The 27,154-nt window shown below is 46.5% G+C and overlaps 1 protein-coding gene across 1 annotated transcript in view; it reads left to right on the forward strand.

The window, feature by feature from the left end:
* Nucleotides 1-1,645: 1,645 nt before the first annotated feature.
* LOC144116201 (STING ER exit protein) overlaps nt 1,646-27,154 on the forward strand; it is a 39,386-nt gene continuing 13,877 nt past the window's right edge. Inside the window, exons 1-5 of the mRNA XM_077650926.1 lie at nt 1,646-2,629; nt 9,540-9,654; nt 15,785-15,826; nt 19,011-19,146; nt 20,148-20,237. Coding sequence (XP_077507052.1) covers nt 2,509-2,629; nt 9,540-9,654; nt 15,785-15,826; nt 19,011-19,146; nt 20,148-20,237 — 504 coding nt within the window. The 5' untranslated portion in view covers nt 1,646-2,508. The remainder of the gene's footprint in view (nt 2,630-9,539; nt 9,655-15,784; nt 15,827-19,010; nt 19,147-20,147; nt 20,238-27,154) is intronic.

Consider the following 27,154-nt stretch of genomic DNA (forward strand, 5'->3'; position numbering starts at 1 on the left):
CCAATATATTTCTAGGCCCTATAACTGTAGTACCGCAACTTTGGAATTGCAGACGACGGGTACATCTCACGAAACCCTACCGTTGAAACCTAATCCGCTCCACCCTTTTCAGGTACAACATGAACGACCAAAGGAGACAGGATATCCTTGCCTAAGCCCCAGCTTTATCTCTACATTCTGTGATACATATTTTTCCATTTTATAAGCACTCTGTTACGTTTATATATATATATATATATATATATACACACACAGTATTGTGCGTTTTTATCGCTGACACTTTCAAAAATTTCCCCGCCTCAACCGCTGGCTCGTTTGCGGTGAAACTGCACACAGAGCTTGTGTATTATGGTAACTTTTGTATCGTAGCAAGTTTGACAATGGTACTTACTTAGTTCAGGCGCACATGATGCGAAAACGGAAGCGTCTGCGAGAGATCGGCGAGTCAAAACCCGCAGACGACGCTTTTTCGCTGAAGGGCGGCAGTGGCGCCATCTGTTTTTGGCAGTCGAAACCGTCCCGACAAGGCAGCCGAGGCGAGTATTGCAAACAATATTCTTTTAAAAGGTAAAGCCTCGTTAAATCTATTGTTCTGATATTTTTCCGCTTAATTAGTCGAAAATGTTGTAAGCGCTTCAGTAAAAGCAGACGAAACGACAGGAACGGCATATTCAAATGGTCCGCGCTCTTTGCAACGCTCTCCTCGACGGCCTTGTCGTGACGCTTTCCGCTGCCGCAAACAGATGGCGCCACTGCCGCCAATCAGCGAAAAAGCGTCGTCTGCGGATTTTGGTTGCCGATCTCTACGTAGACGATTATGTTTTCGCATCATGCACGGCTCAACTAAGTAAGTACCGTTGTCAAACTTCCTACGATACAAAGGTTACCATAATACGCAAGCTCTGTGTGCAGTTTCACCGCAAACGAGCCAGCGGTTGAGGCGGGGAAATTTTTTAAAGTGTCAGCAATAAAAACTCACAATACTGTGTATATATATATATAAAAGATTAATTACTAGATGGATGGATGGATGGATGGATACGGCTGAACCCTTTACATCGGGCGGTGGCTCAAGCCACCTAGCCATGTCTTGTGAAATTATACTCCTGTCTTGCTTTTAGCCACCAATCAGATAAACTTCGCTTGGTTACTTCTAACCTCTAAAATCCACTTTCCCTTCACTATCCCTAAACCCCAATGCCTTGGGTAAATCAGCCCCGCTGCCTTCCACTGTAGGGTGAAGCCCTTTACAGAAAAGTATCAAGTGTTCAGCTGTTTCCTCCTCCTCTCCGCACGCAATGCACAAAGTGTCTATCTCCTGGTACCTGACTCTATACGTCTTAGTTCGCAAAACTCCAGTCCAGGCCTCAAACAACAAAGAACTTCCCCTACAAATATCATAGATATTTTCTTTGACAATTTCCTGTTTAAAGGTCCGGTATGTTTCCAGTGCCGATTTCGTCAGCATCCCTGTTTTCCACAAAGCTCTCTCTGTTCCTTTAACCTTTTTCTTGACCGATAATTGCTGATTTTCCCCCTTACTGCTGTCCAGATATTTGCTTGTCAATTTTCTAGTTCGCTTTCTCCATTTCAGATGGTCATCTGACAGCGCCGCCATATGGTGGACACGCGCTCTACGGCGGTCAGAAAAACCCCTGACGCTTCAGGCTTCAGGCATGGGCACTGACTGACTGAGAGAGAGAGAGAGAGTAAACTTTATTGTTCCAATTGAGAGGTTTGATTGCGTGCCCGGAGACTGCCGATGTTTTCCAGGCTGAGCGTGGTTGGCGCCCCTAGTCCAAGGCACCACTGTCCCTGGCCATCCGGCATGCGTGGCTCACTAGGTCCCTTTGGACCTTAAGCTGGCTGCTGGTTAGCCGGTCCTCCCACTGCTCCACATTTGGGTCTTCATTATTTCGGAGCGCTACATTGTGTGTACATTCCCATGTGATATGATATAACGTGGGGGTTGCCCCGCACCACGGACATGGATACATCTTATGTAGGACATGAAGGTTGTAGAAGGTCCCTGTTTGGAGTCTTCTCCAGCATGTCGCCTCGTATTGTGTTAGCTGAGGGTGTGGCTGGGGGTATTTGCGCCTTCTGCCTTTAATGAGGTTGAGGATAGCTGCGTACGTGAGCTCCACCGTCATCCCCGGGCCGTCCGAGGCATTTGAATTACGTGTTGATAGTAGTAGCTCTATGACTGAATGCATCTGACAACGTAATATGAATACTCGTGTTTTTTAAAATAATTGTCAATGCATTGTAATATTTAAAATAATATTTTATGAATTGTTTTAATACATTAGGATTGAGCATGTGAAATGCAATTAAGTGCGGGCCACTTCGCCCATGGTTGGCTTGTTTTTATCGTTTTTTTTTGTATATGCTTTTGCAGCTTGTTATGGCGGCGCTGTGCCGAAACGTTCCTTTTTTGTGGAGGTTGCGCGTTATTGCGCGATCGTAACGAAACTGTATTGTAAGTACTCCACGTAGTGTTTCACCATGCCGAAGGTAGTGTCAAGAAGCATCGTATGTTCCGACACGAAGGACCAAGAGGAATATAATGAAGAGAAGCCACTCAACGTGTATTACTGCATTTGCGGTAGTATGGCTATGATCCTTGGTACGTTCGAATGGTTCTTTGCGAAAACAGCTTCGAGCAATAGCTGCGCTACTGTTTAGGCGCCGATTCTTGCTGTGTTGGCCTCTCTGACTCGCGACTCACTGCCTTCGTGTTACCTTGATTGGTGGTGTGCTTCCCGGGTTAAGTAAAAATCATGGTATTGGGTTGATAACAACATGGCTTCAGCTTCTGCTATGAATATCTGGCACCCTCGGCAGAGGAGCTTGCACGAATCAATATCTAAACAACCTGAAACGATGTTTCGAGCTCTACTGTCAGATGTGTAACAGTGTGCGTTTGCCGTCTTTTATATTTGCCGACGATACAACTTTGTGCGTAGATTTTTTTTTTTTTTTTGCGAGGGGGGGGGGGGGCAGTGTCTATTCTGCCAGGGGCCGGGAGAATTTTGCACGGAAATTCTCCCGCCACTTAATTACCTCCTATTGGCTACAGAAAACCGACGCTTTACCATGAAACCCGATTTTTGGTACTTCCATGGTTGTCTTTTAGGGGAAAATAAAAAAGCGCTCCAGACATTCCTTGTTTCACCGCAGTTATAAATTTTCGACAGAAATTTGACTGCTTCTTGGGTCGCCGGCGCCTTGCAAGCAGCGACGCATTTAGGCTGTTTTATGGATAGACTTCACACGAGCCAGATGACACCCAGCAGTCGCGGCGTGGAATTTCTGTGCATTGAAATAAGTCCAGTTCACCAGGTGTGTACTCACTTAAAAAATAATAAATAATGCAGAGAAAAAAAACTAAGCGAGGAAGGGGAACAACATTTGAAGGTTCAGTTAGCAAGACCTGTGCTCGACATGCGGACCACTACGGAGCTTAGCCGAACTTCGTGGCGCAAACTAATGTTCATTACACCCACTTTCGGCTGTGCTGAGCTGCATGGATCTATTAAGCTTAGCAGTCCAAGGTTCTGGCAAAAGTTCGGTCAGTTTGGTACTTCTCCTGGCAGCGGCGAAAATAAATGTTGTTGGCAGAATTTGGGCAGGCAAATAGTTCTCACGATGCCCTAGGTAGCCAGTCAGAGGGTTGTGTGCCAGGAGAATTTCAGCCTGGAAATTGTCCCAGCTGCCAGTACAGCAGGCACTCCCTTGTTTTTGCTTTGGTTAATGTTAGGCACAAGTGAATAAATAAATAACCTATAATTAGGGCCTTTCATTTTCGGGTTAAATTGTATGTTGCGCAAATCTTGTACCGTGAACATATTTCATAAAAATCAGGTTAAAACCGATTTCTCCCCGAAAATGAGCATTCTGGATGATGTTGGTTTTCCATTTCACTAAGCTGAAGGCACCGCACAAACATTTGTGGATATCCATTGTTTATTCCAGAGGAGTGTCTTTGGTCAACTAGGCATCTTAAACCTCTTTAAATGCTTGTTTTCATGAGGCTGATGAATTTGAAGATAAGTTGTAAAAGGGCGATTTAGAAGCGAGAGGCCAAAACATCGGTACCGACAAGACGTCTTATCGGAGTCACTGTATGAAGCGTTACCCATGCTAATGACACCCTGATCCAAGAACATTGCGTGTTAGAAATCGTTGCTATGATTTTGAATATTTTTGCACTGTACAAATAATGGCAGGCTATGGTCTTCCTGCGACGCGGGAATACTTCATAGTATACTGGCACTGTACATGTGGAAATATTTGTCGTAGATCAGGAAAAAATTTGGATTGCGAAGCAATTTTTTAATGAAGCCGTAATTTTCAAGTTGTTTATTAAGTAATAAATAAAATAAGTATTTTATGTCTAGCAGAAAACCAGAATGTTATAGTAAACTGTCTTGTGCTGCAAAAAAAAAAGACCATACCTGCTGCTCTGGCTCAATGGTTATGGCGCTTGGCTGCTGACCTGATCGAACCGGTCTCGGCAGTCGAATTTCGATGGAGACGAAATTCTAGAGGCCCGTGTACTGTGCAATGTCAGTGCACGTTAAGGGACCCCAGGTGGTCGAAATTTCCGGAGCCCTTCACTACGGCACCCCTCATAGCCTGAGTTGCTTTGTGACATTAAACCCCATAAACCAAACCAACCAACCAAAAACTGACCTGAAAAAAACCCAAATTACAGAGTTTTTTTCTGAATAACCTGATTTTCACCCGATTTGAGCTTGAAAATTGTTGCCCAATTTTTATCCGTGAATTCCAGGAGAAAAAAAAGCCGAAAACGAAGGGCCCTACCTGTAAATAGCACTTTGTCCTGGTCTTACGATGTCGAAGCGAATAGCTCATTTTGGCACTTTTTATCAGATAGGTCACATATAAAGTGCTGAAAGACCTTTGTTCAACATTTCTGGCAACCAAGTTCACTAGATTGGCTTTTGGGACTTTATTTGAGCATTGGTGCAGGAAAAGAATGCCCTTGGATACTGCAAGTTAAACGTTTGCAACAAGGCCCATGTCCTGGCTGTGCTCAGCTCCACCTCTCATCTGTCACTTCTTATTGTGTACTCTGCTTTTCGTGCTTGTGATGACCAGCACTCTGACACATGTGCCAAGTTTGATTGTTTGCCTTTCTGAACGTCAAAATGGATATTGAAACCGAGGAATCGAAGACTTCAGATTAATTGATGTTGTTAATTGAGGTGCCAGTTAAGCACGCATTAAGCTTTATAAAAAAACTGTATAGAAGACAGGCACCATGCCTTTTTCGTCTGTCTTTTGTCCTCTTTGTGCATTTGCTGTTTCGTTTCAAAATGAACTGTTCCCAACTAGCCATGCTAGCCATTCTTGTGAAACACATTCCACTTCTCACTTGAAAACATTCAAAATTGTTTTCATATCAGAAAGGCTGCAGATGTACTAGTTAAGTGATGAATATTGCTTGCTAATAACACTGACTTCATAGAGTTTTTAATTTGCTATGTAGCCATTGCCTCACTTACTACTTGGTGAACATTATGATTCTTTCGGGTTTTGCTTAATATAAATCTGTAGGCACGAAATTCTTTATTGTGCCTGTTTGCATCTCTTTCATCATGTTTAAAACAGATAGATGACAGTAGCAATGCTGTGTGTAATTGAAATTTAGCAAACTAATTTAACTTAGAAGCAGTCTTCATTAATATGCTGTGAATGTAATTTAAGAATTTTGTTAGCCTTCTGTTGTGAAGCTTCTTATCCTATTATGTATTGTTGCTTTGACATTAATTTCTCATTCTGTCAAAGCATTTAGTCGTTTTTTGTTTTGGCGTGAGCGGTGTGTGAATGCATTAAGAGAAGTGTAGCCACTGAAGGCAGGTAAATTTTCCTGTCCAACTTGCATTCTCAATGCGTATTTATAACATTGTGTTTTGTGTAATCATAATATGTAGTGCAGTGCTTGTTCTTGGTGTGGTGGTTTGGAGGTATCCGGGTTGAATATTAAAACAGCCATGCTTAGCATTTCATTGTGACATATATCACAGGCAATATAGACACTTGGCGTGTTTCAACTTGGGATTAACTGGTTTTAGTTTGCCTGGGCTACATGTTTGTGATTACTTTAGTCAGACAGGAGCAGTTGGATTTGGCCGGCAAAACTGGAGCCATCGTTTGCTTCACGTATGTTCGTGTGTGTACCTGACACATTGTGGTAGTGGCGGTGCATGTGTCACATTGGAGCACAGGTGGATTTTTTGTGTTTTGGTAGTTTCACTAAATGCTTCGTTTTCTCTAGCTTTTCCAGTTTATCTTTGCTGGCAGTGTTCCTAATGATTTTCCAAAACCGCCTGGGTACTTCTCCACTGAGTGATGTGTATAATCTGGTTGAATGCAACCTCATGCTGCTAGCCATGAAGCTGTAGTCCATCCCTGTTTGACCCACCTTCTCAGCTCTTCTTCATATGATTGGAGGAGAAACTTATATCCGAAAACTACCAATTTCAGGACATGTTTCCATCTGAAGTTGTCACTTTGAGTTGGGCCTTGCTTTGGAGCAAGTTTTGCTTCCATTCCATGTTTGCAATGCTTAACTCACTCACAGCTGCTGTGGATTGATGTGGCTGGCTGTGGTGGCAGTAACAGTCGTTATGTAGTTTGAGGCGTCACTAAAAGGACTGGAAAAAAAGTGGTAGGGGTTTAACATACTTTAACCGAGTAGACGTGCGAAAGCGGCTGTTCATTCTTAAATTGGAGGGGACGCTTATGCTCTGCCTTAAGGTTAAGACGCGATAGCTTTAGTGGGTGAATGTCCGTGTAAGCAGAATTGGTCGTTCTCTATTTAATATTCATAGATCGTGGCGAGTCCTCATACCACTACCAGCACAGTGGCGTAGCGGTTAAGTGATGCACCACCGGAAGAGATTGTGCGACCCATGTTTCTCTTCCTGAGCAACCTTTCGCGACCAATCATTAATTAACTGCCACCTGCCTGGGCAGGTTGTGATTATGCCGCAAGGTTATGTGACCTAGATGGTGTGATGCCCTTTTCCCTTTGGCTGTAGCTTGCGTGGCACTCTTCTGAACTTTCGTGATCTTACCTGAGTAACTTGGGTAAGCATGGGTTAGTTCAGAGCACAAGACAAGATTGTTGCTCGGCATTGGTACATCTGGAGTAGCGCTTTCGTGCTTATAATATGCCTCGTCCGGTGACATTAGCAGCTGCACTACTGTCTACCTAGAACTTTTTCCTTTCTGTTTACTTCCAAGAGGGTGGAGACTCAGCTTTGGTTTTTACCGCTGACTGCCAAAATGCCCTTGTCATCCTAAGAAACGTCTAAGATAGCCACTGCCTTGTGGCTTTCGAAAATTGCTGCAAAGGGATTTTCCTTTCTGTACTTGCCATAAAGTTGCTTCCCAGCTGGGTAGGCTGATCTTGTGTACTTGCTTTTTGGCACTGGGCTTTTGTAGGTAGATGGACCTTATCAGAATGTCTGCTGGGACAGGGTAGCTGTTTTTGGTATGGGACAGGAGGGCATTAGGAGTAATTTTGATCCTGTAATGGACGTAGTCCAGCTTATGGTACTGATAGTTCGCCCAGTTCTTTTGGGCTACTGTTGAAAAGTTGGATGTTGGATGTGTTTCTTCTCAGTATGCATGTCACTATCGCTTGCAGCTGTTCCTTCTTTAAATGTTTTCATTGAACTTGTGTAGCCTCTTGAGCGAGACACGTGACAACTTTCTCAAGGGTTGGATCATTGAGCTTTAAGTCTGCGTGTACCTCTGTCAGAAATGCTGCTGGTGAACTGATCACTGTGGTTTAGGTATGGTATATGCAGTTTAGCGTCGCAAAGCTCTAATGGGCCATGAGAGATATCGTAGTGAAAGTCTGAGGAATGATTTCGGCCACCTAGGGGATGTTTTATGCGCACTGATAGTGCACAGCACGTAGGCATTTTTTGCCTCCATCGAAATGTGGCCACCATGGCTGGGATTTTATTCTGCAACTTTGGGCTATCCAGAGTCAGAGCAGTTGGCACAGGTCGTGTTGCTTCATTTGGTTCTGAACCCACGTCCACACACCTTTAACGTGATATCTGTGAGGAAATTGTTGAACTTTTTCGTCATGCTGTTGAATCCGAGGTCAGAAGATTTATTGTGATTGTGGTTTCTTGTGCTGTGGTAGGAAGTGTATGTCAAGTAGGCTGATCATATATGTACTGTCGTGATCAGCCGCAGCCGGCAGGGTGTGGTTTTGCTATGGGTTGTTTCCTGAAGTTCATTGTGTTGCATTTGTCAAGGGGCGTTGAGCCGTTAAGAGTTGGAAGTGCTACTTGCTGGTTGGGTGGTGCTTTGGCTGTGTTGATTGCTTTCAGCTATGGCATGAAACTTTGCTTGAAGGTTTACCATCATTTGGTAGCATTGCCAGTGGGGTCCAACTTCAGCATTGGTGGAGTTTTGCCTGTTGTTGATTCACTGACAAAACTAGCATCCCACTTGTAACACTGTGTTTTGTTATGGTATCCATTAAGGGCAGTGAATACAGCATACTGACGTTAACTGGGGATTAACCAAGTTTCTGTAGTACTGGGCCAATGGGCATGATAGGAAAGGTGCAGTAACTTCATGGACACCTCAGCTATGCCTTGAGGGAAGAGGTGCCATAGTGGAGGCCTCTGGATATACAGAGTGATCCGCTCTTATTGTGAATGCGCGAGTGTGTGGCTGCTTTCTTGGGAGCGCCCGTGCTTCTGTCCCGGCCACTCATCAAAGCAAAGTGGAAGACGACATGAATCGCCACCTCCAGGTCCTTTTGCGCGTGCCCCATTATGCCTTGGTACGCGGCCGTGATGAACGCGCAGATGCTCCGAACAGTGCAGATGCTCCGAACAGTGCGGCCGCACACTTGCGTGTTCACACTAAGAGTGGCTCACCCTGTACATAGTTTGCATCAATCTCATGGTGGCCGAGATCTTTGGTCCAAAAGTGCGGCAAAAGCCTGGCTGTTTTCCTAATCCGCCTAACGCCAAGTGGGTACTTTTGATGGCAATGCAGCAGAGGCTGGACAGGAAAGAAAAGGAGGTGTTCCTTTGTCCCCGTGCCGTGAGGAGTGCGTTGTTCGTTGTACGAGGTCGCTAGTGTTGTGGAGGCCACTCCCCACTACAAGGGTACAAAGGACCGTTTCCTGCCTAGTCTCTGCTGCATGCAAAGATGGTGTCCATGATGTCACGTGAAAACTATCTACATTTTGACCACTTGGCCTTCTTTAATATGTGCTGACATAGCACAGTGCATGGGTATCATGCATTTTTCCTCTATCGAAATGTGATCACTGTGGCTGGAAATAGTCTGCTGAAGGAGCGCATCAAATGGAGGAGGATACGAAGACCCTGTGATGGTGTATCTGGCGCATTGTGGTAGCAGTGACAGGTCATTTGGGCAGATGGCACCATCTGTTGGGGCTTCATGTACCACCTAGTACCACTAGTTTTCCATACACCTACTCACCTTGTGTGGTTCTGTCCCTTCAGATTGTGCCGTTGAGAAATTGCCACTGCGTCCAAGAGATGGCGCCAGGGTCATTGATGGTGCCAAGCACGCTCACAAGTTGTCCTTCAGCCCCGATGAAGTGGTGCACATCAAAAGGTGATAGAATGCTTTCTTACATTGTTTCTCTCCAGTAAATATCTTACGAGTTATGCAAGACCTGTGTGATTTGCATGAGATTTCTAGGTCCAACTATACTCCGTTTGTAGCAGTCAGCGCTGCAGTAGTAGTCTGCCTCCAAAACCATATTACTACGCCACATATCATTTGTTCTTCTCGGAGCCTTGGTGAGCGTTTGCACGAAAACAAAAAGTGGTGTGAAACAAAGTGCTAGGATTGGGAATCACAGTCTGAGCTGTGAAGCGCTTAGTGTTCGGGCCATCTGGCTATAGTTATCACTGAGTGCGAACTACTGTTCAGGCAAGTATGGAGCTAGAGCAATTTGCCCTGCTAGCCGCGTATCATACTGTGAAATGTCATTCTTGCTTCTCAAAGTCTTGATGAATTGTAGGACGAAAATGAGCCAAGAGGTAAAACGAAGTGCGCAAGGTTGCCAGTTGTGGTACTTGAGATTTGTCACAACCAAATACGCCTTTGTTCACTTTGGTTGAATGGCGAACTACATTTTTGAGCGCGGACTTTGCCTGCGCAAACAGGCGTGGTAGCTTTGGCAACATTGACTGCTATGTATGAATCGGAGTGTAGAGGTATAGGCCTGTTAACTATCGACAGGTGGCAGGTTTGGGTTTGGGTTGGTTTGGGTCGGATGTTCGTTGCGATCGATGAATAACAATGGCACGGCCGGTGGCTGTACATGGCAGTTAGTGGTACGAAGAGCACATTGCGTCTTCTTCCGCTTGTCTGGTGACACGTTGCTGGTTGGGGCAGTCAGTTCAACTTCTTAACAAGCAAAACTGGTTTTTAAGCACGGGAAAAGATACAAGGCAGTTGAAGAAAAGGCGATTTAAAAGCAGCCGAGACCGAGACTTGGGGTGCTTGATCTACTTCTTTGTTTGCAGCCCCTTTTAAAACCTTCAGTATTTGGGCAGAGCTTTACCATCTCTGCTGTCTCCAAATTTCAGCCAATAACCGTGCAATGGCAAGGTGTATGCGAGTGGGCAGGGCCCAGGGCTTGCTAGAGCCAGACTCGGCGGACCCCGCTCCTTCGGGAATGTGCAGGGTGCGTGAAGTGTACAACCCATCGAGGCGCTCCAGTGTCGACTTTACTGTCTCCACTGTTGGACAGTCGGGGCGTTAAAGAAGCCGCTGACTTTAATGATGAGCCCAATCGAGCGCTCATTCATTTTCAATGGCAAAAGGTGTTTGGCCTTTTGCGATTGGGAGCAACCCTCCTCGCGCGTCCTTCTGTACCGTGCGGCCGTAGCATTCAAGGAATCGCTACGCATTTGGCCCCATGGTCGCGCACAGCGTCCGAAGCGCGCAATGCGCCATCATTGTTCACAGCGGTCGTGACTGCTGCCGCTCCCGGTGGAAGGGAGGAAACGAGCCTCCGGTTCTGTAAGCTCGTAACCTAACAAGACCTACAGAACATTTTCCCAGATATGTATTTTGGTGGTGGTAGCAAATGTCTTGAGCTCTCTGTTTGTTCTAGTCCTGTTCAAAATATGCACAATATTTCAAATTGTGGATGTGATATTTAGACAAACTGAGGCAGTGTACATGGGCAAGACTTGTGCACAACTGGCGACCGGGGCATAGTGGCGGTGCAGATGCTTAGTGAAGGAAAGCACTAGAGGAGGGCAGCTGAGAGTCAGATGGAGAGACGAGCTCAGGAAGTTTACCAGAAATGCGGGGGCACTGCTGGGGCAGAATGAAAACAGATGTTGATCCCACTCTATTTGCCCATTGCAATGTGGACTAAAATTCTATTGCTATGGCTACCCATCACAGTATGGCCCACAGATGGATGCTGCACTGTTGCCCGCAGTTCAAAAATGCTATCATGGTGGGCAGGTATGCTGTTGTGGATGTATTTACTGTCAACTGGAGAAGGAAATGGACCATGTGAGCAGCCGCATAGTGGCATAGCTGTGGCATGTGCTAGCACAGCACCTGGTGTCTAAATACTAACCTGGCAGACATAAATGTAGGGACCCGTGCCTATAACTGCATTGCTAATTTCGTAAAAGACAGGACTGCAGAGATCCACCTGGGAGAACTCAAGAGCGGGAGTATCAGTCTTGGTACCAGAGGCTTTCCACAAGGAGCAGTTCTCTCTTTTCAACTTGACCGTGCAAAAACTGCCGCTGCTATTGGTTAGCATCCAGCATATTAAACACTCAATCTATGTGGATGATATCACAATCTGGACAAACACCGGATCGGACGGAGAAATTTGTGAGGCCCTGCAGAGTGCAACAGATGTCGTTCAGTCTTTTGTGCTACAAAATGGCCTCACCTGCTCGCCTAAGAAATCTGAGCTGCTGATTATTTAAGGCAAAACAAAGAAAAACGAAAAAAATAACGGCACAGAGAGCATAAACATCACTGTGGCTGGGAATCCAGTGCCAGAAGTCCCGGTTATCAGGGCGTTAGGTATGTTAATCTAGCGTAACTTGTACAATGGCGAAGCCATCAAAAGATTAGAGACGGCTATGCGCCAAATTGCCGGACTCCTTAAAAGAGTGGCCACAAAGCACCGTGGTATGGAGGAGACTGATTTATGTACGCTAACCCAAGCTTTTCTTGTTAGTCGAATCGAATCACTTGCTCCTTTCCATACTATCACCTTTGTCTTAATGAGCAGGAATCTGTGAACAGTGTTGTCCCATGTATGGCATACAAAGCTGCTCTCGGACTGCCCAAATCTGCCAGTACTGAAAGGCTTCTTGGGCTAGGAGTCTATAATACCCGAGATGAAGTAATTGAGGCCCACAAGACATCACAGATTGAAAAGCTCTCTTGTACTGAGGCTGGGGGACACATACTAAGCAAACTCACTATTAATCCTGTAATGGAATCAGAAGGCTGAACGCCACTTCCGGACGTCTTCCGACATCAATTAATGTCCAACCAATACCTAAGAATATGCTTCGAGGCAGACACGATGGGAGACGAACAGCGAGAGCTGATGTGTTGAAAGTAGAGTATGACTGCAACCTCCTTGCAGTGTATGTCGATGCAGCTAATCAAACCTACCACAAATTCACAGTATGTGCAGCAACTGGTGTATGAAGAATAATTAACATGGCTGTGGTTAAAGCAGCCTCAGTTGTAGAAGCTGAAGAGGCTGCCGTGCCACTAGCCATCATAGATCCATTGACGCACACCGTCTTAAGTCACTCCAAGCGGGCCATTACGAATTTCTGTAAAGGCGTGGTAGGCAAGACGGCAGCCCGCAGCCTGTGGAGTTGCACTCCACAACATTTAATACCATTGGTATGGTCCCAGCTCAGTCAGGGAATCCAGGGAACGAGGTGGCAGATCGTATAGCCCGAGGTCTGACTAATCGGGAGATCAGCCCCTCAGACTCGGACCCCCGGGGTGAAGCACTGACCTCATACCATGACATAAATAACTATTATAAGGATAGAAGACGGATTTTTCCGCCTCTGCATGCAGCCCTTAGCTAAGCACAGGCCATGATGCTAAGAAGGATCCAGACTCAATGCATTCTAAGCCCCCAAAGGTTATCATTTATTGCATACCGGGAGTATAACCCCTCCTGCCTAAAATGCCAGCAACTGGCAACCCAAGATCATATATTGTGGGGATGTGAGGTCAAGCCTGCACCCCGTAAGCTCCTGCCAGCTCCCTCCGAAGAGAGCTGGAATCAACTGCTGCTGAAGCAGGAGAAGACAGTACAGGAAGCGCTTGTTAAGTGGGCCTTGGAGGTCACCCCTGTATGGGGGTCACACTGAGGTACAGTTGCCCACAATCTACAAATCCTTGGCAATAAAGTTTTCTCTCTCTCTCTCTCTCTAGTTACTGTTGTAGACATGCATGGCGCCATTTTTGAGCTCGCAACCTCTTCATTCCTGCCGCGTGTGCTCAACACTGCTCAATTATGGGCAGTCTGGCACGAGGCACCACAATGGCCCCTCACATTATGTTTTCTTGTCATGCCATCACGAAGAGTGATGGAGACCGCGAGCACTGGTTCCTCTCCTGGCATTGTTTTGTTGGCGCTGGCTTCAGCACGGCCGCATAGATTGGGTGCATGGCAGGGAACCCAGCTGCGTGCCTGATCTATATTGCCGTGGCTTCAGCAATAGGTTTCATGGTTCTGTCACTGTGGTCTTTAAACTGTTCTTTAATTGACTGCTCTGTAACCCAGTATGGAATAAAGCTTTAATTTACGAAAGTATTGTCAGTGAGAGGTGGTTTGCTAAATGGTTAAAAAAGCAAGCTGAGCATGAGTGTTCATTCACATAAAAAAATTAATGATCCAAACAATGTCAGTTGATAATATCGAAATTGTGATTAGGACAAAGGAATTTCCCACCAGAAATTGATTGTTTACACCATGAGATTTTTTTATATGATGTTATTTGTCGAGTCTATATTTTAGAAGTAAATTATTCACACCTTAAAACTGCTTGAACCAAGCCAACAGGATGCAAGGGTTTTAAAAAAACAAGCGCTGCTTCACTTTTTTGGCTCTGCTCTAGAGAGCCATTTCATCGTCCAGTTTATTTATGATGTATCCATTGCCAGTGGCGGGGGCCACCACTAAAGGGCATGGGCAACCAAAGATGCTTGAGTGGTGATTGACTGCGATAGGCAAGACCACTTCAAGAGAGTGGCACAAGCCATTAGCTCTGTAGCTTGTTGCAGCACCCACCACTGAGTTCGGGACCTGTGCCACTTATCACACTGCTGAGCCAAAAAGCATGGTGCAGTGACTGTCAGTGCAGTGCTCTGCACAAAATCTCGTACTTTCCGAGGGTTTTGGGTCAATGCTCACAGAAACTGCATGTCAGTGAGCACTGAAAGGACATGCATGCCTGCGGTGGTACTGGCAGATGTTGCAGTTCTGGCCCTTGAATGGTCTGTTTACTTTTTCGGCCAGTAGTACATGACGTGAATCTGCATGCAGCTTTAAGATGCAGAAAGTAGCTTTGGGGGCAGAAGGTTTGGGTGCCATTTCATCGAGTGAGGGTCGAATGAGGGCAACATGTCTCTAGTGCTCAGTCAGCTCTCCTTACCCAGGGCCATGAAGGCAGTATCTCGTGGAATGAACCAGTAGGTGCTCATAACGATGCAGATCAGCTTTAGGAACAGTGCATTACCTGAGTACTGACCACTAGGTTAGTTGGTGTTGCATATGATAGTGCTAGCACACATGCCAGCAAACTCGCCACAATGTGCAATTTCCAGTGCTTTGCTTTTCGGCGGAATCATTCTGGCAACATGCAAAGTACCTGGCAGTATGCCATATGTTTGTTGTATCATTTGTTGGTCTTCATTTGTGCTATATCAATTTGTCAAGGCGCTTTATTCTACTGAATGTCTTCTTTCTCTTTTTCATGTAAAATGATATGGCACTTTTGTGATGTCCACAAAAAATTCAACATTGGATTGCTTACACAGAGTAGGTAGGTTCAGCTCTACTTAACGAAAACATTACAGGGAGGCGTTCTTTGTCTGTAGTCACAAATGGTTTTTGTTATATAATAGTGTCATAGGTCGGAAATTTTTGGTGCTGTAGTGCGCAGTCTGCACAAACAAGGAAGGTTGTTAGGCAAGCAACATTTTGTGAGTTTCTCTTGCATTATATTTTCTAAATTGCTTGGGTCTCGTATCAAAACTGTTTCTATGCAGCTACTCTCAGCCTAATAATGAATCTGGCTGCGTGAAGAAACGTGGCTGTCTCCACCTGTCAACATTTTTTTCTGTTCTTTTTGCTTTGAGGGTGTCACTCCGTAAGTGCATTCTCGGAAGCATTGAAGGCTGCGTATGCTGTTGGTTTGGTAGGCTCATGCTATCTGTGCAAGGTATGGGCACAGCTCCTCACCCCTCTCTGCAGTGGCATTTTTGCAAGGGTTGTATGTTCGCCTGAGGCTGATCTGATGGCTCGCCTGCTGGCATCCTGTAGAAGTCTAGGAAAGCAGCCAAGCAAGTTTGCCAGTGCTGTGTGTGGTAAACATATTGGGAAATGGCTCTTTTGCCAGTGCTTGTCTTGCAGTGGTGTATGTGCTACTGTTTTGTGAGAGTTTGTGTCTGCCATGTTAATGCCCATGTCCTTGCCATGCCCTTGTCCATGCAGGCCAGAAGGAGTCGAGAGGCAACACCGAAAGAAATGCCGAAAGTAAGAGTTTACCAGGGCACTGGCTACAGTGTGATGTTTACCTTTCTTCTGTTCTGTGACATCTTTCTGTACCGTTGTTACTCCCAGTCTTTTTTTTAAACATATCCTCTCTGATAACCTCTGCATGCTCTTCCTGTGTTTCTGTGCTTTTTTTCTTGCAGCTTCTATTTTCTAGTTCATGAACCTTGTTCAGTGGACGAGACATTTTTTCTGAGTTTCACTACTCTTGGTGTCAACTGCTCTGTTTTTACCATGTTAGTAGCTAGCTGTAACCTGGGAAGGGGTAGGAAACGTTGTACACATATTGACCAGCCGATCCAGACGTCAGTGCCAATTCCTCCCTTAGTGGCTGGAGGAAAGCTAACTACAGCGTTGTATTATTTTCATGTTCATGGTATCCAGTGGTATTCGATACCTTATACAGTCCAATCCATTCATAACAATATTGAGAAAACTGAAAATCTGATCGTTATAACCGATCATCGTCATACAGTGAAAGCTCGTTAATTCACAACTCGTTAATTCGAAATTTTGGATAATTCGAAATAGTCATTGTGGTCCGGTCCGCAGTGCATAGAAGTCTATGCGCGTAACAGCTCGTTAATTCACTCAAAAATTGGCGCCGCCACCCATAATTCGAACTGCGCGCCGCCAAGCGCCGCTGTTGAAAACCATCGTTGGAAGCTTTCACGGCAGAATGATAGATGGCACAACCATCGGGGCGCCGCTAGGGTGCTGGAACAAGTACTAACCAGTCTTTCCTGCCGTGACAGCTTCGAGGAACGACGTTTTAGTGTTTTAGCCCTCGTTTTGCACGCCGCTTGCTCTGAGCTTGTGTCCGCGAGATGTGTTCGCGTGGGAAATACTGCGCCAAGACGGTGAAGGAGAAAGTGGCGATTTTACGCGAGGTGGACGAACGGAAGGCCAGCAAAGTGGAAATTGCGAAAAAGCACGGGATTCCATCAAGCACGTTGTCGACGTATGTCCGAAATAGGAGGGCCATCGAGGATGCCTACGAAGCCGAAGATTTCGCCAGCAACAGAAAAAGGCTCCGATTAGCCAAGTATCCGGAAATTGAGACTGCTGTGATCACGTGGGTGAAGGAAATGAGAAGCGCAGACATTCCACTGAGCGGCCCAATTATCATGGCGAAGGCGGCCGATTTCGCCCTGCGCATGAATGTGGAATATTTTGTCGCCTCCGAAGGATGGTTTCACCGCTTTCGATAAAGACATAATCTTGTCTTCCAGGTGTTGTCCGGAGAAGCCAAAGAAGTGGACGCAGAAACTTGTGCCACGTGGCGAAGCGGTGCTCTGCAGCAGTACTTAGAAAGCTACTCGGCACAAGATATATTCAATGCTGATGAGACGGCTTTGTTTTATAAGCTCCATCCCGACAGAACAGTAACATTTAAAGCGGACAGCTGCGCTGGCGGCAAGCGAAGCAAAGAGCGGATTACTGTTCTGGTCGCCGCTAATATGACCGGGACGGAGAAGGTCCCTCTTTTTGTTGTCGGAAAGGCACAGAAGCCTCGGTGTTTCAAGAACATTTGGACACTGCCGACAGATTACGCCGCCAACAGCAAGGCGTGGATGACGGGCGAATTGTTTACAAAATGGCTCCTGAAATTCGATCGCAGGATGGAGCTAGGGAAGCGTCAAGTTCTCCTCATTGTGGATAACTGCTCGGCACACAAAGTCGACGCCGAGGTGAAAGCCACAAAGTATTTTTGCCCGCCAACACGACTGCGGCCTTGCAGCCAATGGATCAGGGGGTGATCAGAAACATTAAATGTTTCTATAGGCGCCACGGTAGCCCTCGGAGAGAAGAAGCAGAAGATGATAACAGATTGTTTTGCTAAATAAATGTTTTTCGTGACCTCCGGGCATCACATGCGTCCATTTTTTGCTCACTTTCATTAGTTCGAATTTTGGTTAATTCGAACTGGCCTGGCGGCCCTGTGGAATTCGAATTAACGAGCTTTTACTGTATCTAGACTGGCAAAAAGAAGCAAAAGAGCACACCCACATATTCCCCCATGCATGTACACATTACCCCATGTGTGTAGCCACCGCCACCGGTGCTTCTGCCAAGGGCGCACAGTATCTTGGCGCTCTGCCGAGTTCGCTGAGCCACCCCCACCCCCTCCGGATTCAAGCTCATACTTTTTCAGCGCAATGGCACACAGCCAAAGAAAAGAAGGAAAAGAAGAGGGACGAACACAGCGCTCCGGAGCTCCCGTCAAAAGATAAACGCTGATAAACACTCTGCGATGTTATTGGTGCAGAGTACCTTGGCGCACTGCCAATGGCTGTGCTGTGGACAGCATGAAACGCGCAAGGAAAATGAACGCTTAAAAGAACAAAATTCTCAATCATCTGGGGCGGAAACTATGTTGGTGTGAGACAGCATTGCGCGGCAGCGGCCAGGCAAGCTTCTCCCTCCAGCGATTGTGATGATGATAGCGTTTGGTTCCCAAGGCTGTAGGCAAAGCTCGCTCGCGGATATTCGCTTCAAATTATTTTATTTTTTATCAAACTTTCAGACAAATTTTGGTGGTAAACACCATTCGGGCGGCCAGAATCCTATCATTGTATACATTATTTCGCCGATAATTGTATCGTTATATAGGTTTATTTTTTCAATAAGGCGATGGGAGGTTTTTTTATATAGAGCAAAGGGTTTATGTTTACATAGGGCAAGCTAGAAAATTGAAATACTGGTGACGCCACCACCGGCCATTTTTGCAAGTAACCTGAGGCAACGTCAAGGCAATTTATTTATGCTCAGATCTGTACAGCTAGGCCACACTGCCATTCACTGCCTAAGGATGGTCACGGAATCCTTTTTGGTCTTGATGTCATGAGTTTGAATTGAGTGGTGGAGAAAAAGAATGTTCCATTTCTAAATCCAATATTTAGCAATAAATGCATGTTTTACTGCTGGATGAATGTCATTTTAGACCGAAAGAGCCCCAGAATGGATTTTTTACTAACAGCAAAAATTGGATGATGTTCTTCTCAGTGTCCCTTTAAAGCTCACTGCGCTTACGAGCCCATGGCAACTTTAGATGATGAAGTCCCAGCCAGCGGCTGCACCAGCCAGCCTCTTCTAGCTTGAGAGGCTTACATTGAAGCCTTATGTTTCTTTGCCATCTGTGTAGCAGCTCACTTGTGTTGTGCAGGTGCGACCTCCTGCTCTTCTACCAGCACGACCCTTCGAGCAACATCACGTTTGTGGTCAAGGGTGCTGTGTACCGGGCGGGAGAAGGTCCCCTTAAGGCTGGTGTTCTGCTCCAAGCAGCTGTGGAACCCAAAAAGGTACCTTTTGTGCTTGGAAGCAAAGTGGAGTGGTTGGCATATCGAACTGGGACCTTTTGCATTTTGTGCTGCTCTAGCAGGCTGTGCCAGCTCAATCAGGTCATGCGTACAAGCATTGGATGTGCTGCTCTTGCTTATTCTTTTCTTTCTCAGCATTTTTTCTTATTTGCTCCACATTAACAAAAAGGAAAGAACGGCATTAGCAGGCAGCCTATGATCGTTGCGACCCAGAACTCAATGCACTGGAGTGACCAGACTCACCAGTTCACTCCATAACAATTATTTCACAGTTGGAAAAGGCCCTGAATCGCTCTTGTAGTGTTGAAAATTGAGAGATAATAAGGGCTGCCATTACAGTGAGCACTCAAAAGAAATGCGATGCCTTTGCAGTGATATTTGCACTGCTGTTAATTGACTAGGAAGCTGTGTGACGCATGTTGATTAGCTGGAAAATAAGCTTTCTGGCAACCTCAGAAAGGTGGAGTTTTGCAGTATTCGAGAGCCGCTTGGAATTGTTAAGGGCTTTTTGCTTTGGGTTTGGAGAAGAACCTGGTCCGCTGTTATATATGTTTTTAATGTTAGCTGGAGTTTTATTTCAGCCTTTATGTCTTTTAGATCAGTCCTACCACGCAAGGCTTGGTATATGTTAGGGCCCATTCAGGAGCATGTGTCACTCAGCACCACACCTTGAAGACATATAGCTGAAGACAATTTGACACGGTGTGACTGAGAAGGGAACACAAAAGCCAGGGCATGCTGCAACCAGTGCGGGAAGAGCTGGTTGCGGTCTCTGGCAGTGTTGGGCTTGGTGTTTGACGCTTGGCTCTGTGAGCCTGAAGCCCTGCTGTCTTCTCATTGTGTCCGCAAGCCTGTGCACAAGCACCGCTTTGTTTCTGTTTTTCCTAATGCATATTTTTACACTGTTGTTCTTGCCTGGAACACGTGCTGTGAGGTGCATTCTGTGCATTCAGGTTCACGTAGGTGGGGGCCTTTTTTTCCAGATCATGGTGACCAAACATACCAAGAACATGGGCAAGTTCAGCTCTGTCACTGTCTCAACCATTGATGAGGAAGAGGAGGAAATAGAAGCGGTAGGTATTTTTTCCTTGTCATTTTGCAGCAGTGGCTCAATTTCCAAATGCATTTGCTCCGGCTGGCTGCACTTTACATTCAAACATTGTGTAAACAAAACCCACTGGTAAAGATGGAACAGTACGGTCCCGACAATAGTATTACAGAGCATGCTTTGGTGATTAAACTCCTCTCACGCCTTAAGTGGCGAAAATTGGGAATTAGCTCATACATATGTAGGGCCCTTTGTTTTAAGTTTTTGTTTTTTCTGGAATTTGGGGGGTAAAATCAGGCAATTTTTTTGGCTGAAATCCAGGTACAAGTGGGTTATTCAGCAAAATGTTTCATAATTCGAGCTTTGTGGAGTCATATTTTGAAGCAGCAGACTATTAAGTAAAAGCACTCGTTTTTGAGCAAGACGTAAAATACTGTCGCCAACTGATTTTTAGGACCCTCAATGGGCCGAGATAGCATACCGAAAATCAGGCAGTCCGACAAAACGAATTCACACAAAAAGCGTCACTTTATTTACCGAGTTCCTTGAAAAACTCCTCATTCTGTTTCTGCGGGGCGCCATGTTGCCGTACCAGTAGGTAAGCTTGCACATCGGCGAGAGGGACATTCTCACTGTAATCAGCAGAAAGCACCATGAGGACTTGCGTTAGTTTAGAGTTAGTTGGCTGCACAGTCACTGGCTCCTAACTTTTTTTGGAGCCCGAGTCATCATTTTCTAGTTCCAGCACCTGGTGAACTATTTCGTCGTTGGTAAGTTCAGTGCAGAGCTCGATCTCATTGTTAGCGTTGGCGAACTGCTCCAGCGTCGCTTCCATAGGAACAGTGCCTGCAGTGCACAAATGCTCCATGAGGTCAGCAGATGGGGGCTGATGAAATTCACTACTGTTTCTATCATCCGGTGATGACGACATTTCATTTTGGATTGTGAAACCCGCATGGCGGAAGCAATTTTGTATTGTGCTCTTGGTCACCACCTTCCATGCGTTTGAAACCATGTCGAGTGCTGAAATCAAGTCCACATTGTAGCTCTTGCCACTGTCCATGCATAGCACCACGCGACTGAACACACGTGACTGATAGAGCTGCTTCAGAGTACGAATAACCCCTTGATCAATCGGCTGTAGTAGGGACGTCATGTTTGGCGGCAAGAATTCCAGCTGCATAGCTTTAAGGTCCTTTACTTGCCCATGTGCAGCATGGTTATCCACTAGCATAATAACTTTGCGTCCTTGGTGCTCAGACTTGCTATACAGCTTGCGGATATAGTCTTCAAAAAGCTTTTGCATGATCCAGACCTTCTTATTGGCTTCGTAGAGCACTGGAACATGAGCTCGCTTGAAGCATCTCGGGTTCTTTGATTTGCCGATAACAAGAATTGGAAGCTTTTCAGTTCCCAGCATGTTGCTGCCGACAAGGACGGTCAGCCATTCCGTACTGTGCCTGACACCGTGGCGAGCGTCCCCAGCAAACGCGAGTGTTTTTTCGGATAGCTGCTTATAAAACAGCCCTGTTAACAGCCCTGTAAAACAGCAGCTGTTACAAAACAGCTTGATCAATGACTGCAGCTTACCACTGCGATAACTTCCAACAGCAGACTAGTCGACAGCGGCACTTTCCACGCACGTCTTTTTGAAGCTCAAGTCGTGTCTCTTTTTCGGAGCCAGCCATCACTAAATTTACAGCCCTCAATGTTCATCTCAAGGGCCAGGGTTTCTGCCTTATTCTTCAAAACATCACCGGACACCGACACCTGTTTTGCGATCATGGCTTTCAGGCAAATCAAAATAGCTTCCTCAAGTTTTGGGTTAGCACCTTGGATGACATTCTTCTGTCGACATCCGATCAGTTTCTCGGTGGCTTCTAAAATCCTCACCTTGTTCTTCAGGTAGTCTGATATCGTCTGCTTCGAGATTTGAAATTGCTTTGCAATGTCCACTTGCGACCGGCCAGTTAGCACTTGCTTGATAATGGCGGCCTTCTTTTCAATCATCAGTCTGCTCTGCTGCTTCCTTGCTTCGAAGCCTTTGCTGAGTTGGAGGCGAACGACAAAGGTGGTGTCGGCGCCATTGGTATACAGCTGAAGCAAACCACAATGCACACGAGAGGCGATGTGTGCAGCACAGCTGAGCTTTAGCGACTGACAACTGGACGGTTGACGGCTCGCGGGAGGGTGTAGCAAGTGGTGCCTGCTATCGAGGCCATACTGGGTATGCAACATGCATGCAGCATGGGTATTGCAAGATGCATGCAGCATGCAGCGGCACGAGGGAGTGTCTGTAGTCGACAGAAGAGCTGACGCCGCTCACGCATTGTTTCTCTTTGGCTCTGACGCATTTGACTACTGCCGGCCGCGTTTCACAAGTTTTTAATGTAGTCGTGCTTCGTCATTTGTGCTCAGAGTCCGGTAAGCTCGTTCACGGCTACATTCAAGAATGATGGCTGTCATTCTTTACGCCAAAGAAACGAACTGCGCGCTGGGCTGCAAGTTCGCAACGGGTTATCTAGGTGTGACAGCTGCAGCGAGGCAAAATTTTCAGCTGTTCCATGGGATATCGTGATGTGGCTGTTTGTGAACTGCGGGATTTTGCTGCATGATGACGTTAGAACGATGTGCTGTGGGACCGCAGCAGCAATCATGACGGCAGCACTAGTGAGGACAATGGCGCAAGTGTGGACACGAGTAGTCCAGTGTGACTAATACATTTTCGTTTTGGAATGTGCCCACGGGCGCTCCTGCGCGCGGCAGCCAATAGCAGCTGGCGATAAGCGGAGACCGCAGGATAGTGCTATCGCGTTCTATTATTAAAGGCCAAGCATAAACGACTGCCAAGTTTTTTTTTCTTTTTTTCAGAAATGTGATGTGGGGGGATCGACTTACAATCGTGTAAATACATTCCGTGTATTTACCGTATTTACTCGAATCTAGGCCGGCCACGATTCTAAGCCGAGACCCGAAAGTTGAAGGCCACAGAAAAAAAAAAACTTACCTCGATTGTAGGCCGGCCGAAAAAACAACACTGTTTATACCTCATTATCACAATTATTTTTATGACGCGACACGACTGTTCTTACGTCGCCGCGCACGTGAAAGTGCGTGGCGCGAAACGACTGCACCATGTGTCTGCGCATAGGCGACTTGGTGTAGAGAGAGGAACTCGAGTGAGACACAGCGGGAAGCATCGTGCCTGCATGCTCTGCCAAAGCGTGATTGATAGCCCCGAGAGGGACCGTTGAAAAAAAAAAGCTGCCAAAGGAGCTTTGAGAGAAGAGGAGGAGGAGAGGCGGCGTTGGGCGAGGAGACATATGCAACGCCAGCCCGGGATCAGCCCCCGCTCATTCGTCATCATCATCGCTGACTTCTTTATCGCTGGCCTCCTCGAACAGTGCACTATCTTCACTGCCATCAAGTGCATTAGAGATGCAGCACTTGCGGAATGAGCGTGCAACCAAGCTTTCTGGGATGTCATCCCAGGCTGCAGCTATCCAAGTGGCTACAACTCCCAGTGAGGCGCGCTTTATTCGGCCTGTTGGTGTAAGCTCGCGCCGCTCTTCACTAAGCCAGTCCACGTAGTACTTGCGCAGCCGATCCTTGAAAGGCTTATTGAGGCACACATCAAGAGGCTGCAGCTGGCCTGTCATGCCGCCGGGTATGATGGCGACGTCGGTACCGGCTTCGGAAAGCGCAGCTTTTACGCCGTCAGTGAGGTGTCCACGGTAAGAGTCCAGGACGAGGAGGGAACGTTTGGCCAAGAGGGCCCCTGGACGCCGCTGCCAAACCATTCTGATCCACTGCTCAACCATATCGCTCGCCATCCATCCATTTTCGTTGGCGCGGACGATCAAATTTCTTGAAAACACTTCCCGAGCTGGTAGAGTCTTCCTCTTAAAAATTATATACGCCGGCAGCTTGTGGCCATCCGCCGTGCAGGCCAGCATTACAGTCATGCGCTGCTTTTCGTATCCGGCCGAGCGCACTTTCACTTCCTTGGCACCTTTTTCGTTCACGGTGCATGCCACTGGCATGTCAAACCATACCGGCGTCTGGTCAGCGTTTCCCATTTGTCCTACGGCGTAGCCGTGCTCCATCCTCTTCCTTATTACGAATCGCTGAAATGAGATCAGCTTCTCTTCGAAGTCGCCCGGCAGCTTTTGACAAATGGACGTGCGACGTCGGAGGCTGAAGCCAAAGCACTTCATGAACTTCTGCAACCAGCCCCGGCTGGCTTTGAACAGTTCCCGGGGGACGCCTCGCTCTCTCGCCAGCTCTCTTGCTTTGGCTTGCAGCACTTCCGTGGTCACTGGAAGTGCCGCTGACCTCTGCGTCTCCACAAACTCGGCCAGAGCTACCTCCACTTCTGGATGGCGGCCTTTCTTGGGGCCCGTGAAAGCCGTTCTCGTTGCCGCGCAAGCAAAAATTTCGTTACGCTGCCCCCTCCAACGGCGAACATTCTTCTCATCCACGCCGAAGTCCCGCCCGGCTTGAAGATTTGACGACTGCTCTGCAGCGACTATAACTTTCCGCTTGAAGGCGGCACTATAATGGCACCGCCTGTTTGGTGCCATGGTGTTGGTGATAAAAACTACGCACGAAAACTTCACTGCTGCGAATGTGCTCACGTGACCGCACGAGAACAGAACAAGGCCAAAATGGCAGCCAGTGCTCATGTGTGCTTTGATCAGTATCGGCTACGGATAGCAACGGCTACGGATAGCAACGGCTACAGTGCTGTCTTTCGTTGGCGTTTTGTGGGGGCGCCACCTGCGTGCTACATTTATTCGTATTTTACGAATACGAAACCTCGAAACGAAATCCTCGAATCTAAGCCGACATAGGAGTTCTACATCTCGTTTTTTTGAAAAAACTATCGGCCTAGATTCGAATAAATACGGTACTGCCCTGCTCTTTTTCAAGAGCAGAATGGCCCTAACTGTACATTGCATGCAAGGCCAATTGAAATTCACCATTACTGTTGCCAGGCCGAGGTGCTTGCATACATAAACCTGTTTAGCAATTCTCTTGGCTTTCCTTCTGTATTCTTACTTCCTCTGTTCCAGTCTCTTTTCTTACGCAGTGGAACACACTTAAACCTGTCAGCGCAGTTGTGTGATGTGAGGTCAGAGTACAGAACCTTTGGTGGCCAAATTAATCCGAAACCCTCCACTGCAGAGTACAGGACGTACCACATGCAGCTTCGGGGGCGTTAAACTCCACTTGCCACAAACGAACTATTGGCCCGTTGTTACTGTGAGAAAGTAGTCAGTGGTGCATAATGTGAGTTCTTACTAACCACTGTTCACAAGTTGGGTGGTTTGTGTTAGCCAGAGATTTTAAATTGCATCTATGCGATAGTGAACAGTAGTTAAAATCATTCAAGAAAACAGCTCTACAGGGTTTGCCTCAAAGGGAATCCATTATGCGATTGGTGTTGGTGCATCCTTCCTGCTGGAATTCTGTAAATGCTTAAAAGCTGATGCGAGGTTGAATGGGTGAAAGGACATGCTGAAGGTATAGTAGAAACTAGATGATGCGAATCCTATGGTATTGCAAGAAATGTTTGTATCATCCGAAAAGGAATTACTGTGTGCGGAAGCATGGGAAATGCATTAATGTAGATCTGCTTTCGGCTGATGGGATTTATATTTTAAAACTGCATGCCACCACTCGCTAATCATACTGCGCACCGTGTGACTAGCAGTTGTGGCATCAGCGGACGGTCACGGGCTGCGTTCTACTGCTCACCGCTCATGCTGCGTACTACATGACTGGCAACCGTGGTGTGAGGGTAACGCTTGTTGCTCGCAAGTGTGCTTGCAGCTCCCTCATTCGTACCATCTGTAGTGCCACGGTAGGTTGTTGAACCATCTGGAGTTCTGGCCATTGTACACAATGCACTTTAGCCAGGAAACTTTGTGAATTGAAATCATACCGATATTCTGATCAGCTGTGATCATAGCTTCGAGATTCGACTCTAGTATATAAAAGGACGGAAAAACACTTTGGTCATGAACTAGCCAGGTGCGCTCAGATGCCCTTGAGGTGACAAGTGTGCCATGCCAGCACACAGTGGAGTAGACCCAGTGGCTCACCAAATGACACTTTGCTATTGAAACATCTGGATTTCTTACATAGCAGAATGAGAGTGCTGTTGGCCACACTCAATGAGAACAGTCTTGCTAGGAGTTATGACATAGTAATATCAGATTAACAACTGAAACATCAGCAGAATTGTACAAAGTTTTGCCTGACAGCATTTTTGAGGGACTTGGCTGGCCTATTTACACTAGAACCCATTTGTAGTAAACTTGCATATACAGTCGATCCCGGATATATCGAACTCTTAGGGGATGGCGATAAAGTTTGATACAGTAGCCGACGGGTATTTCGGACTCCAATAATACAGACTTGTAGGATATTTTGGACCTCGATGAGGCACCGTCAGTCTCCCCATAGACGCACATACATATTCACGACGGATATTTCGGACTTAAGAAAAGTCCGAAAGTTCGATTTTTCGGACTAATTTCAGTCGCCTGCGGGCCAAAGTCGGCCATCTTATCGGCTTTTCGGCGGCGCAAAAGCCGCCATCTTGGATTGAGGTGGATTTATGCTGCAGTTGGCTTGGCTTGACATACTTTCGGTACCTTGTTGTTGCCAGTAGAGGTCCCTGCGATCTCTGACACTTCGAGGTTGCAGCTGGATTGTCATCGCCGCCAAGTTGCTTTTGTCGCCGGCAGTTATCGCTTGTCCCATATGTTGAAAATTGGTTGTTGGGAAAGAAATTGTGCAGGAGCTATCTCACATCTCGGTAGGAAAGGATAAAGGAGGGACTGAGAGAAGAAATGAAAAAAAGAGGTGCCGTAATTAAGGGCTCCAGAATAATTTCTACCACCTGGGGATCTTTTACGTGCACTGACATCGCAC

The sequence above is a fragment of the Amblyomma americanum genome, chromosome 1, assembly GCF_052857255.1.
Source record: "Amblyomma americanum isolate KBUSLIRL-KWMA chromosome 1, ASM5285725v1, whole genome shotgun sequence".
NCBI lineage: Eukaryota > Metazoa > Arthropoda > Arachnida > Ixodida > Ixodidae > Amblyomma > Amblyomma americanum.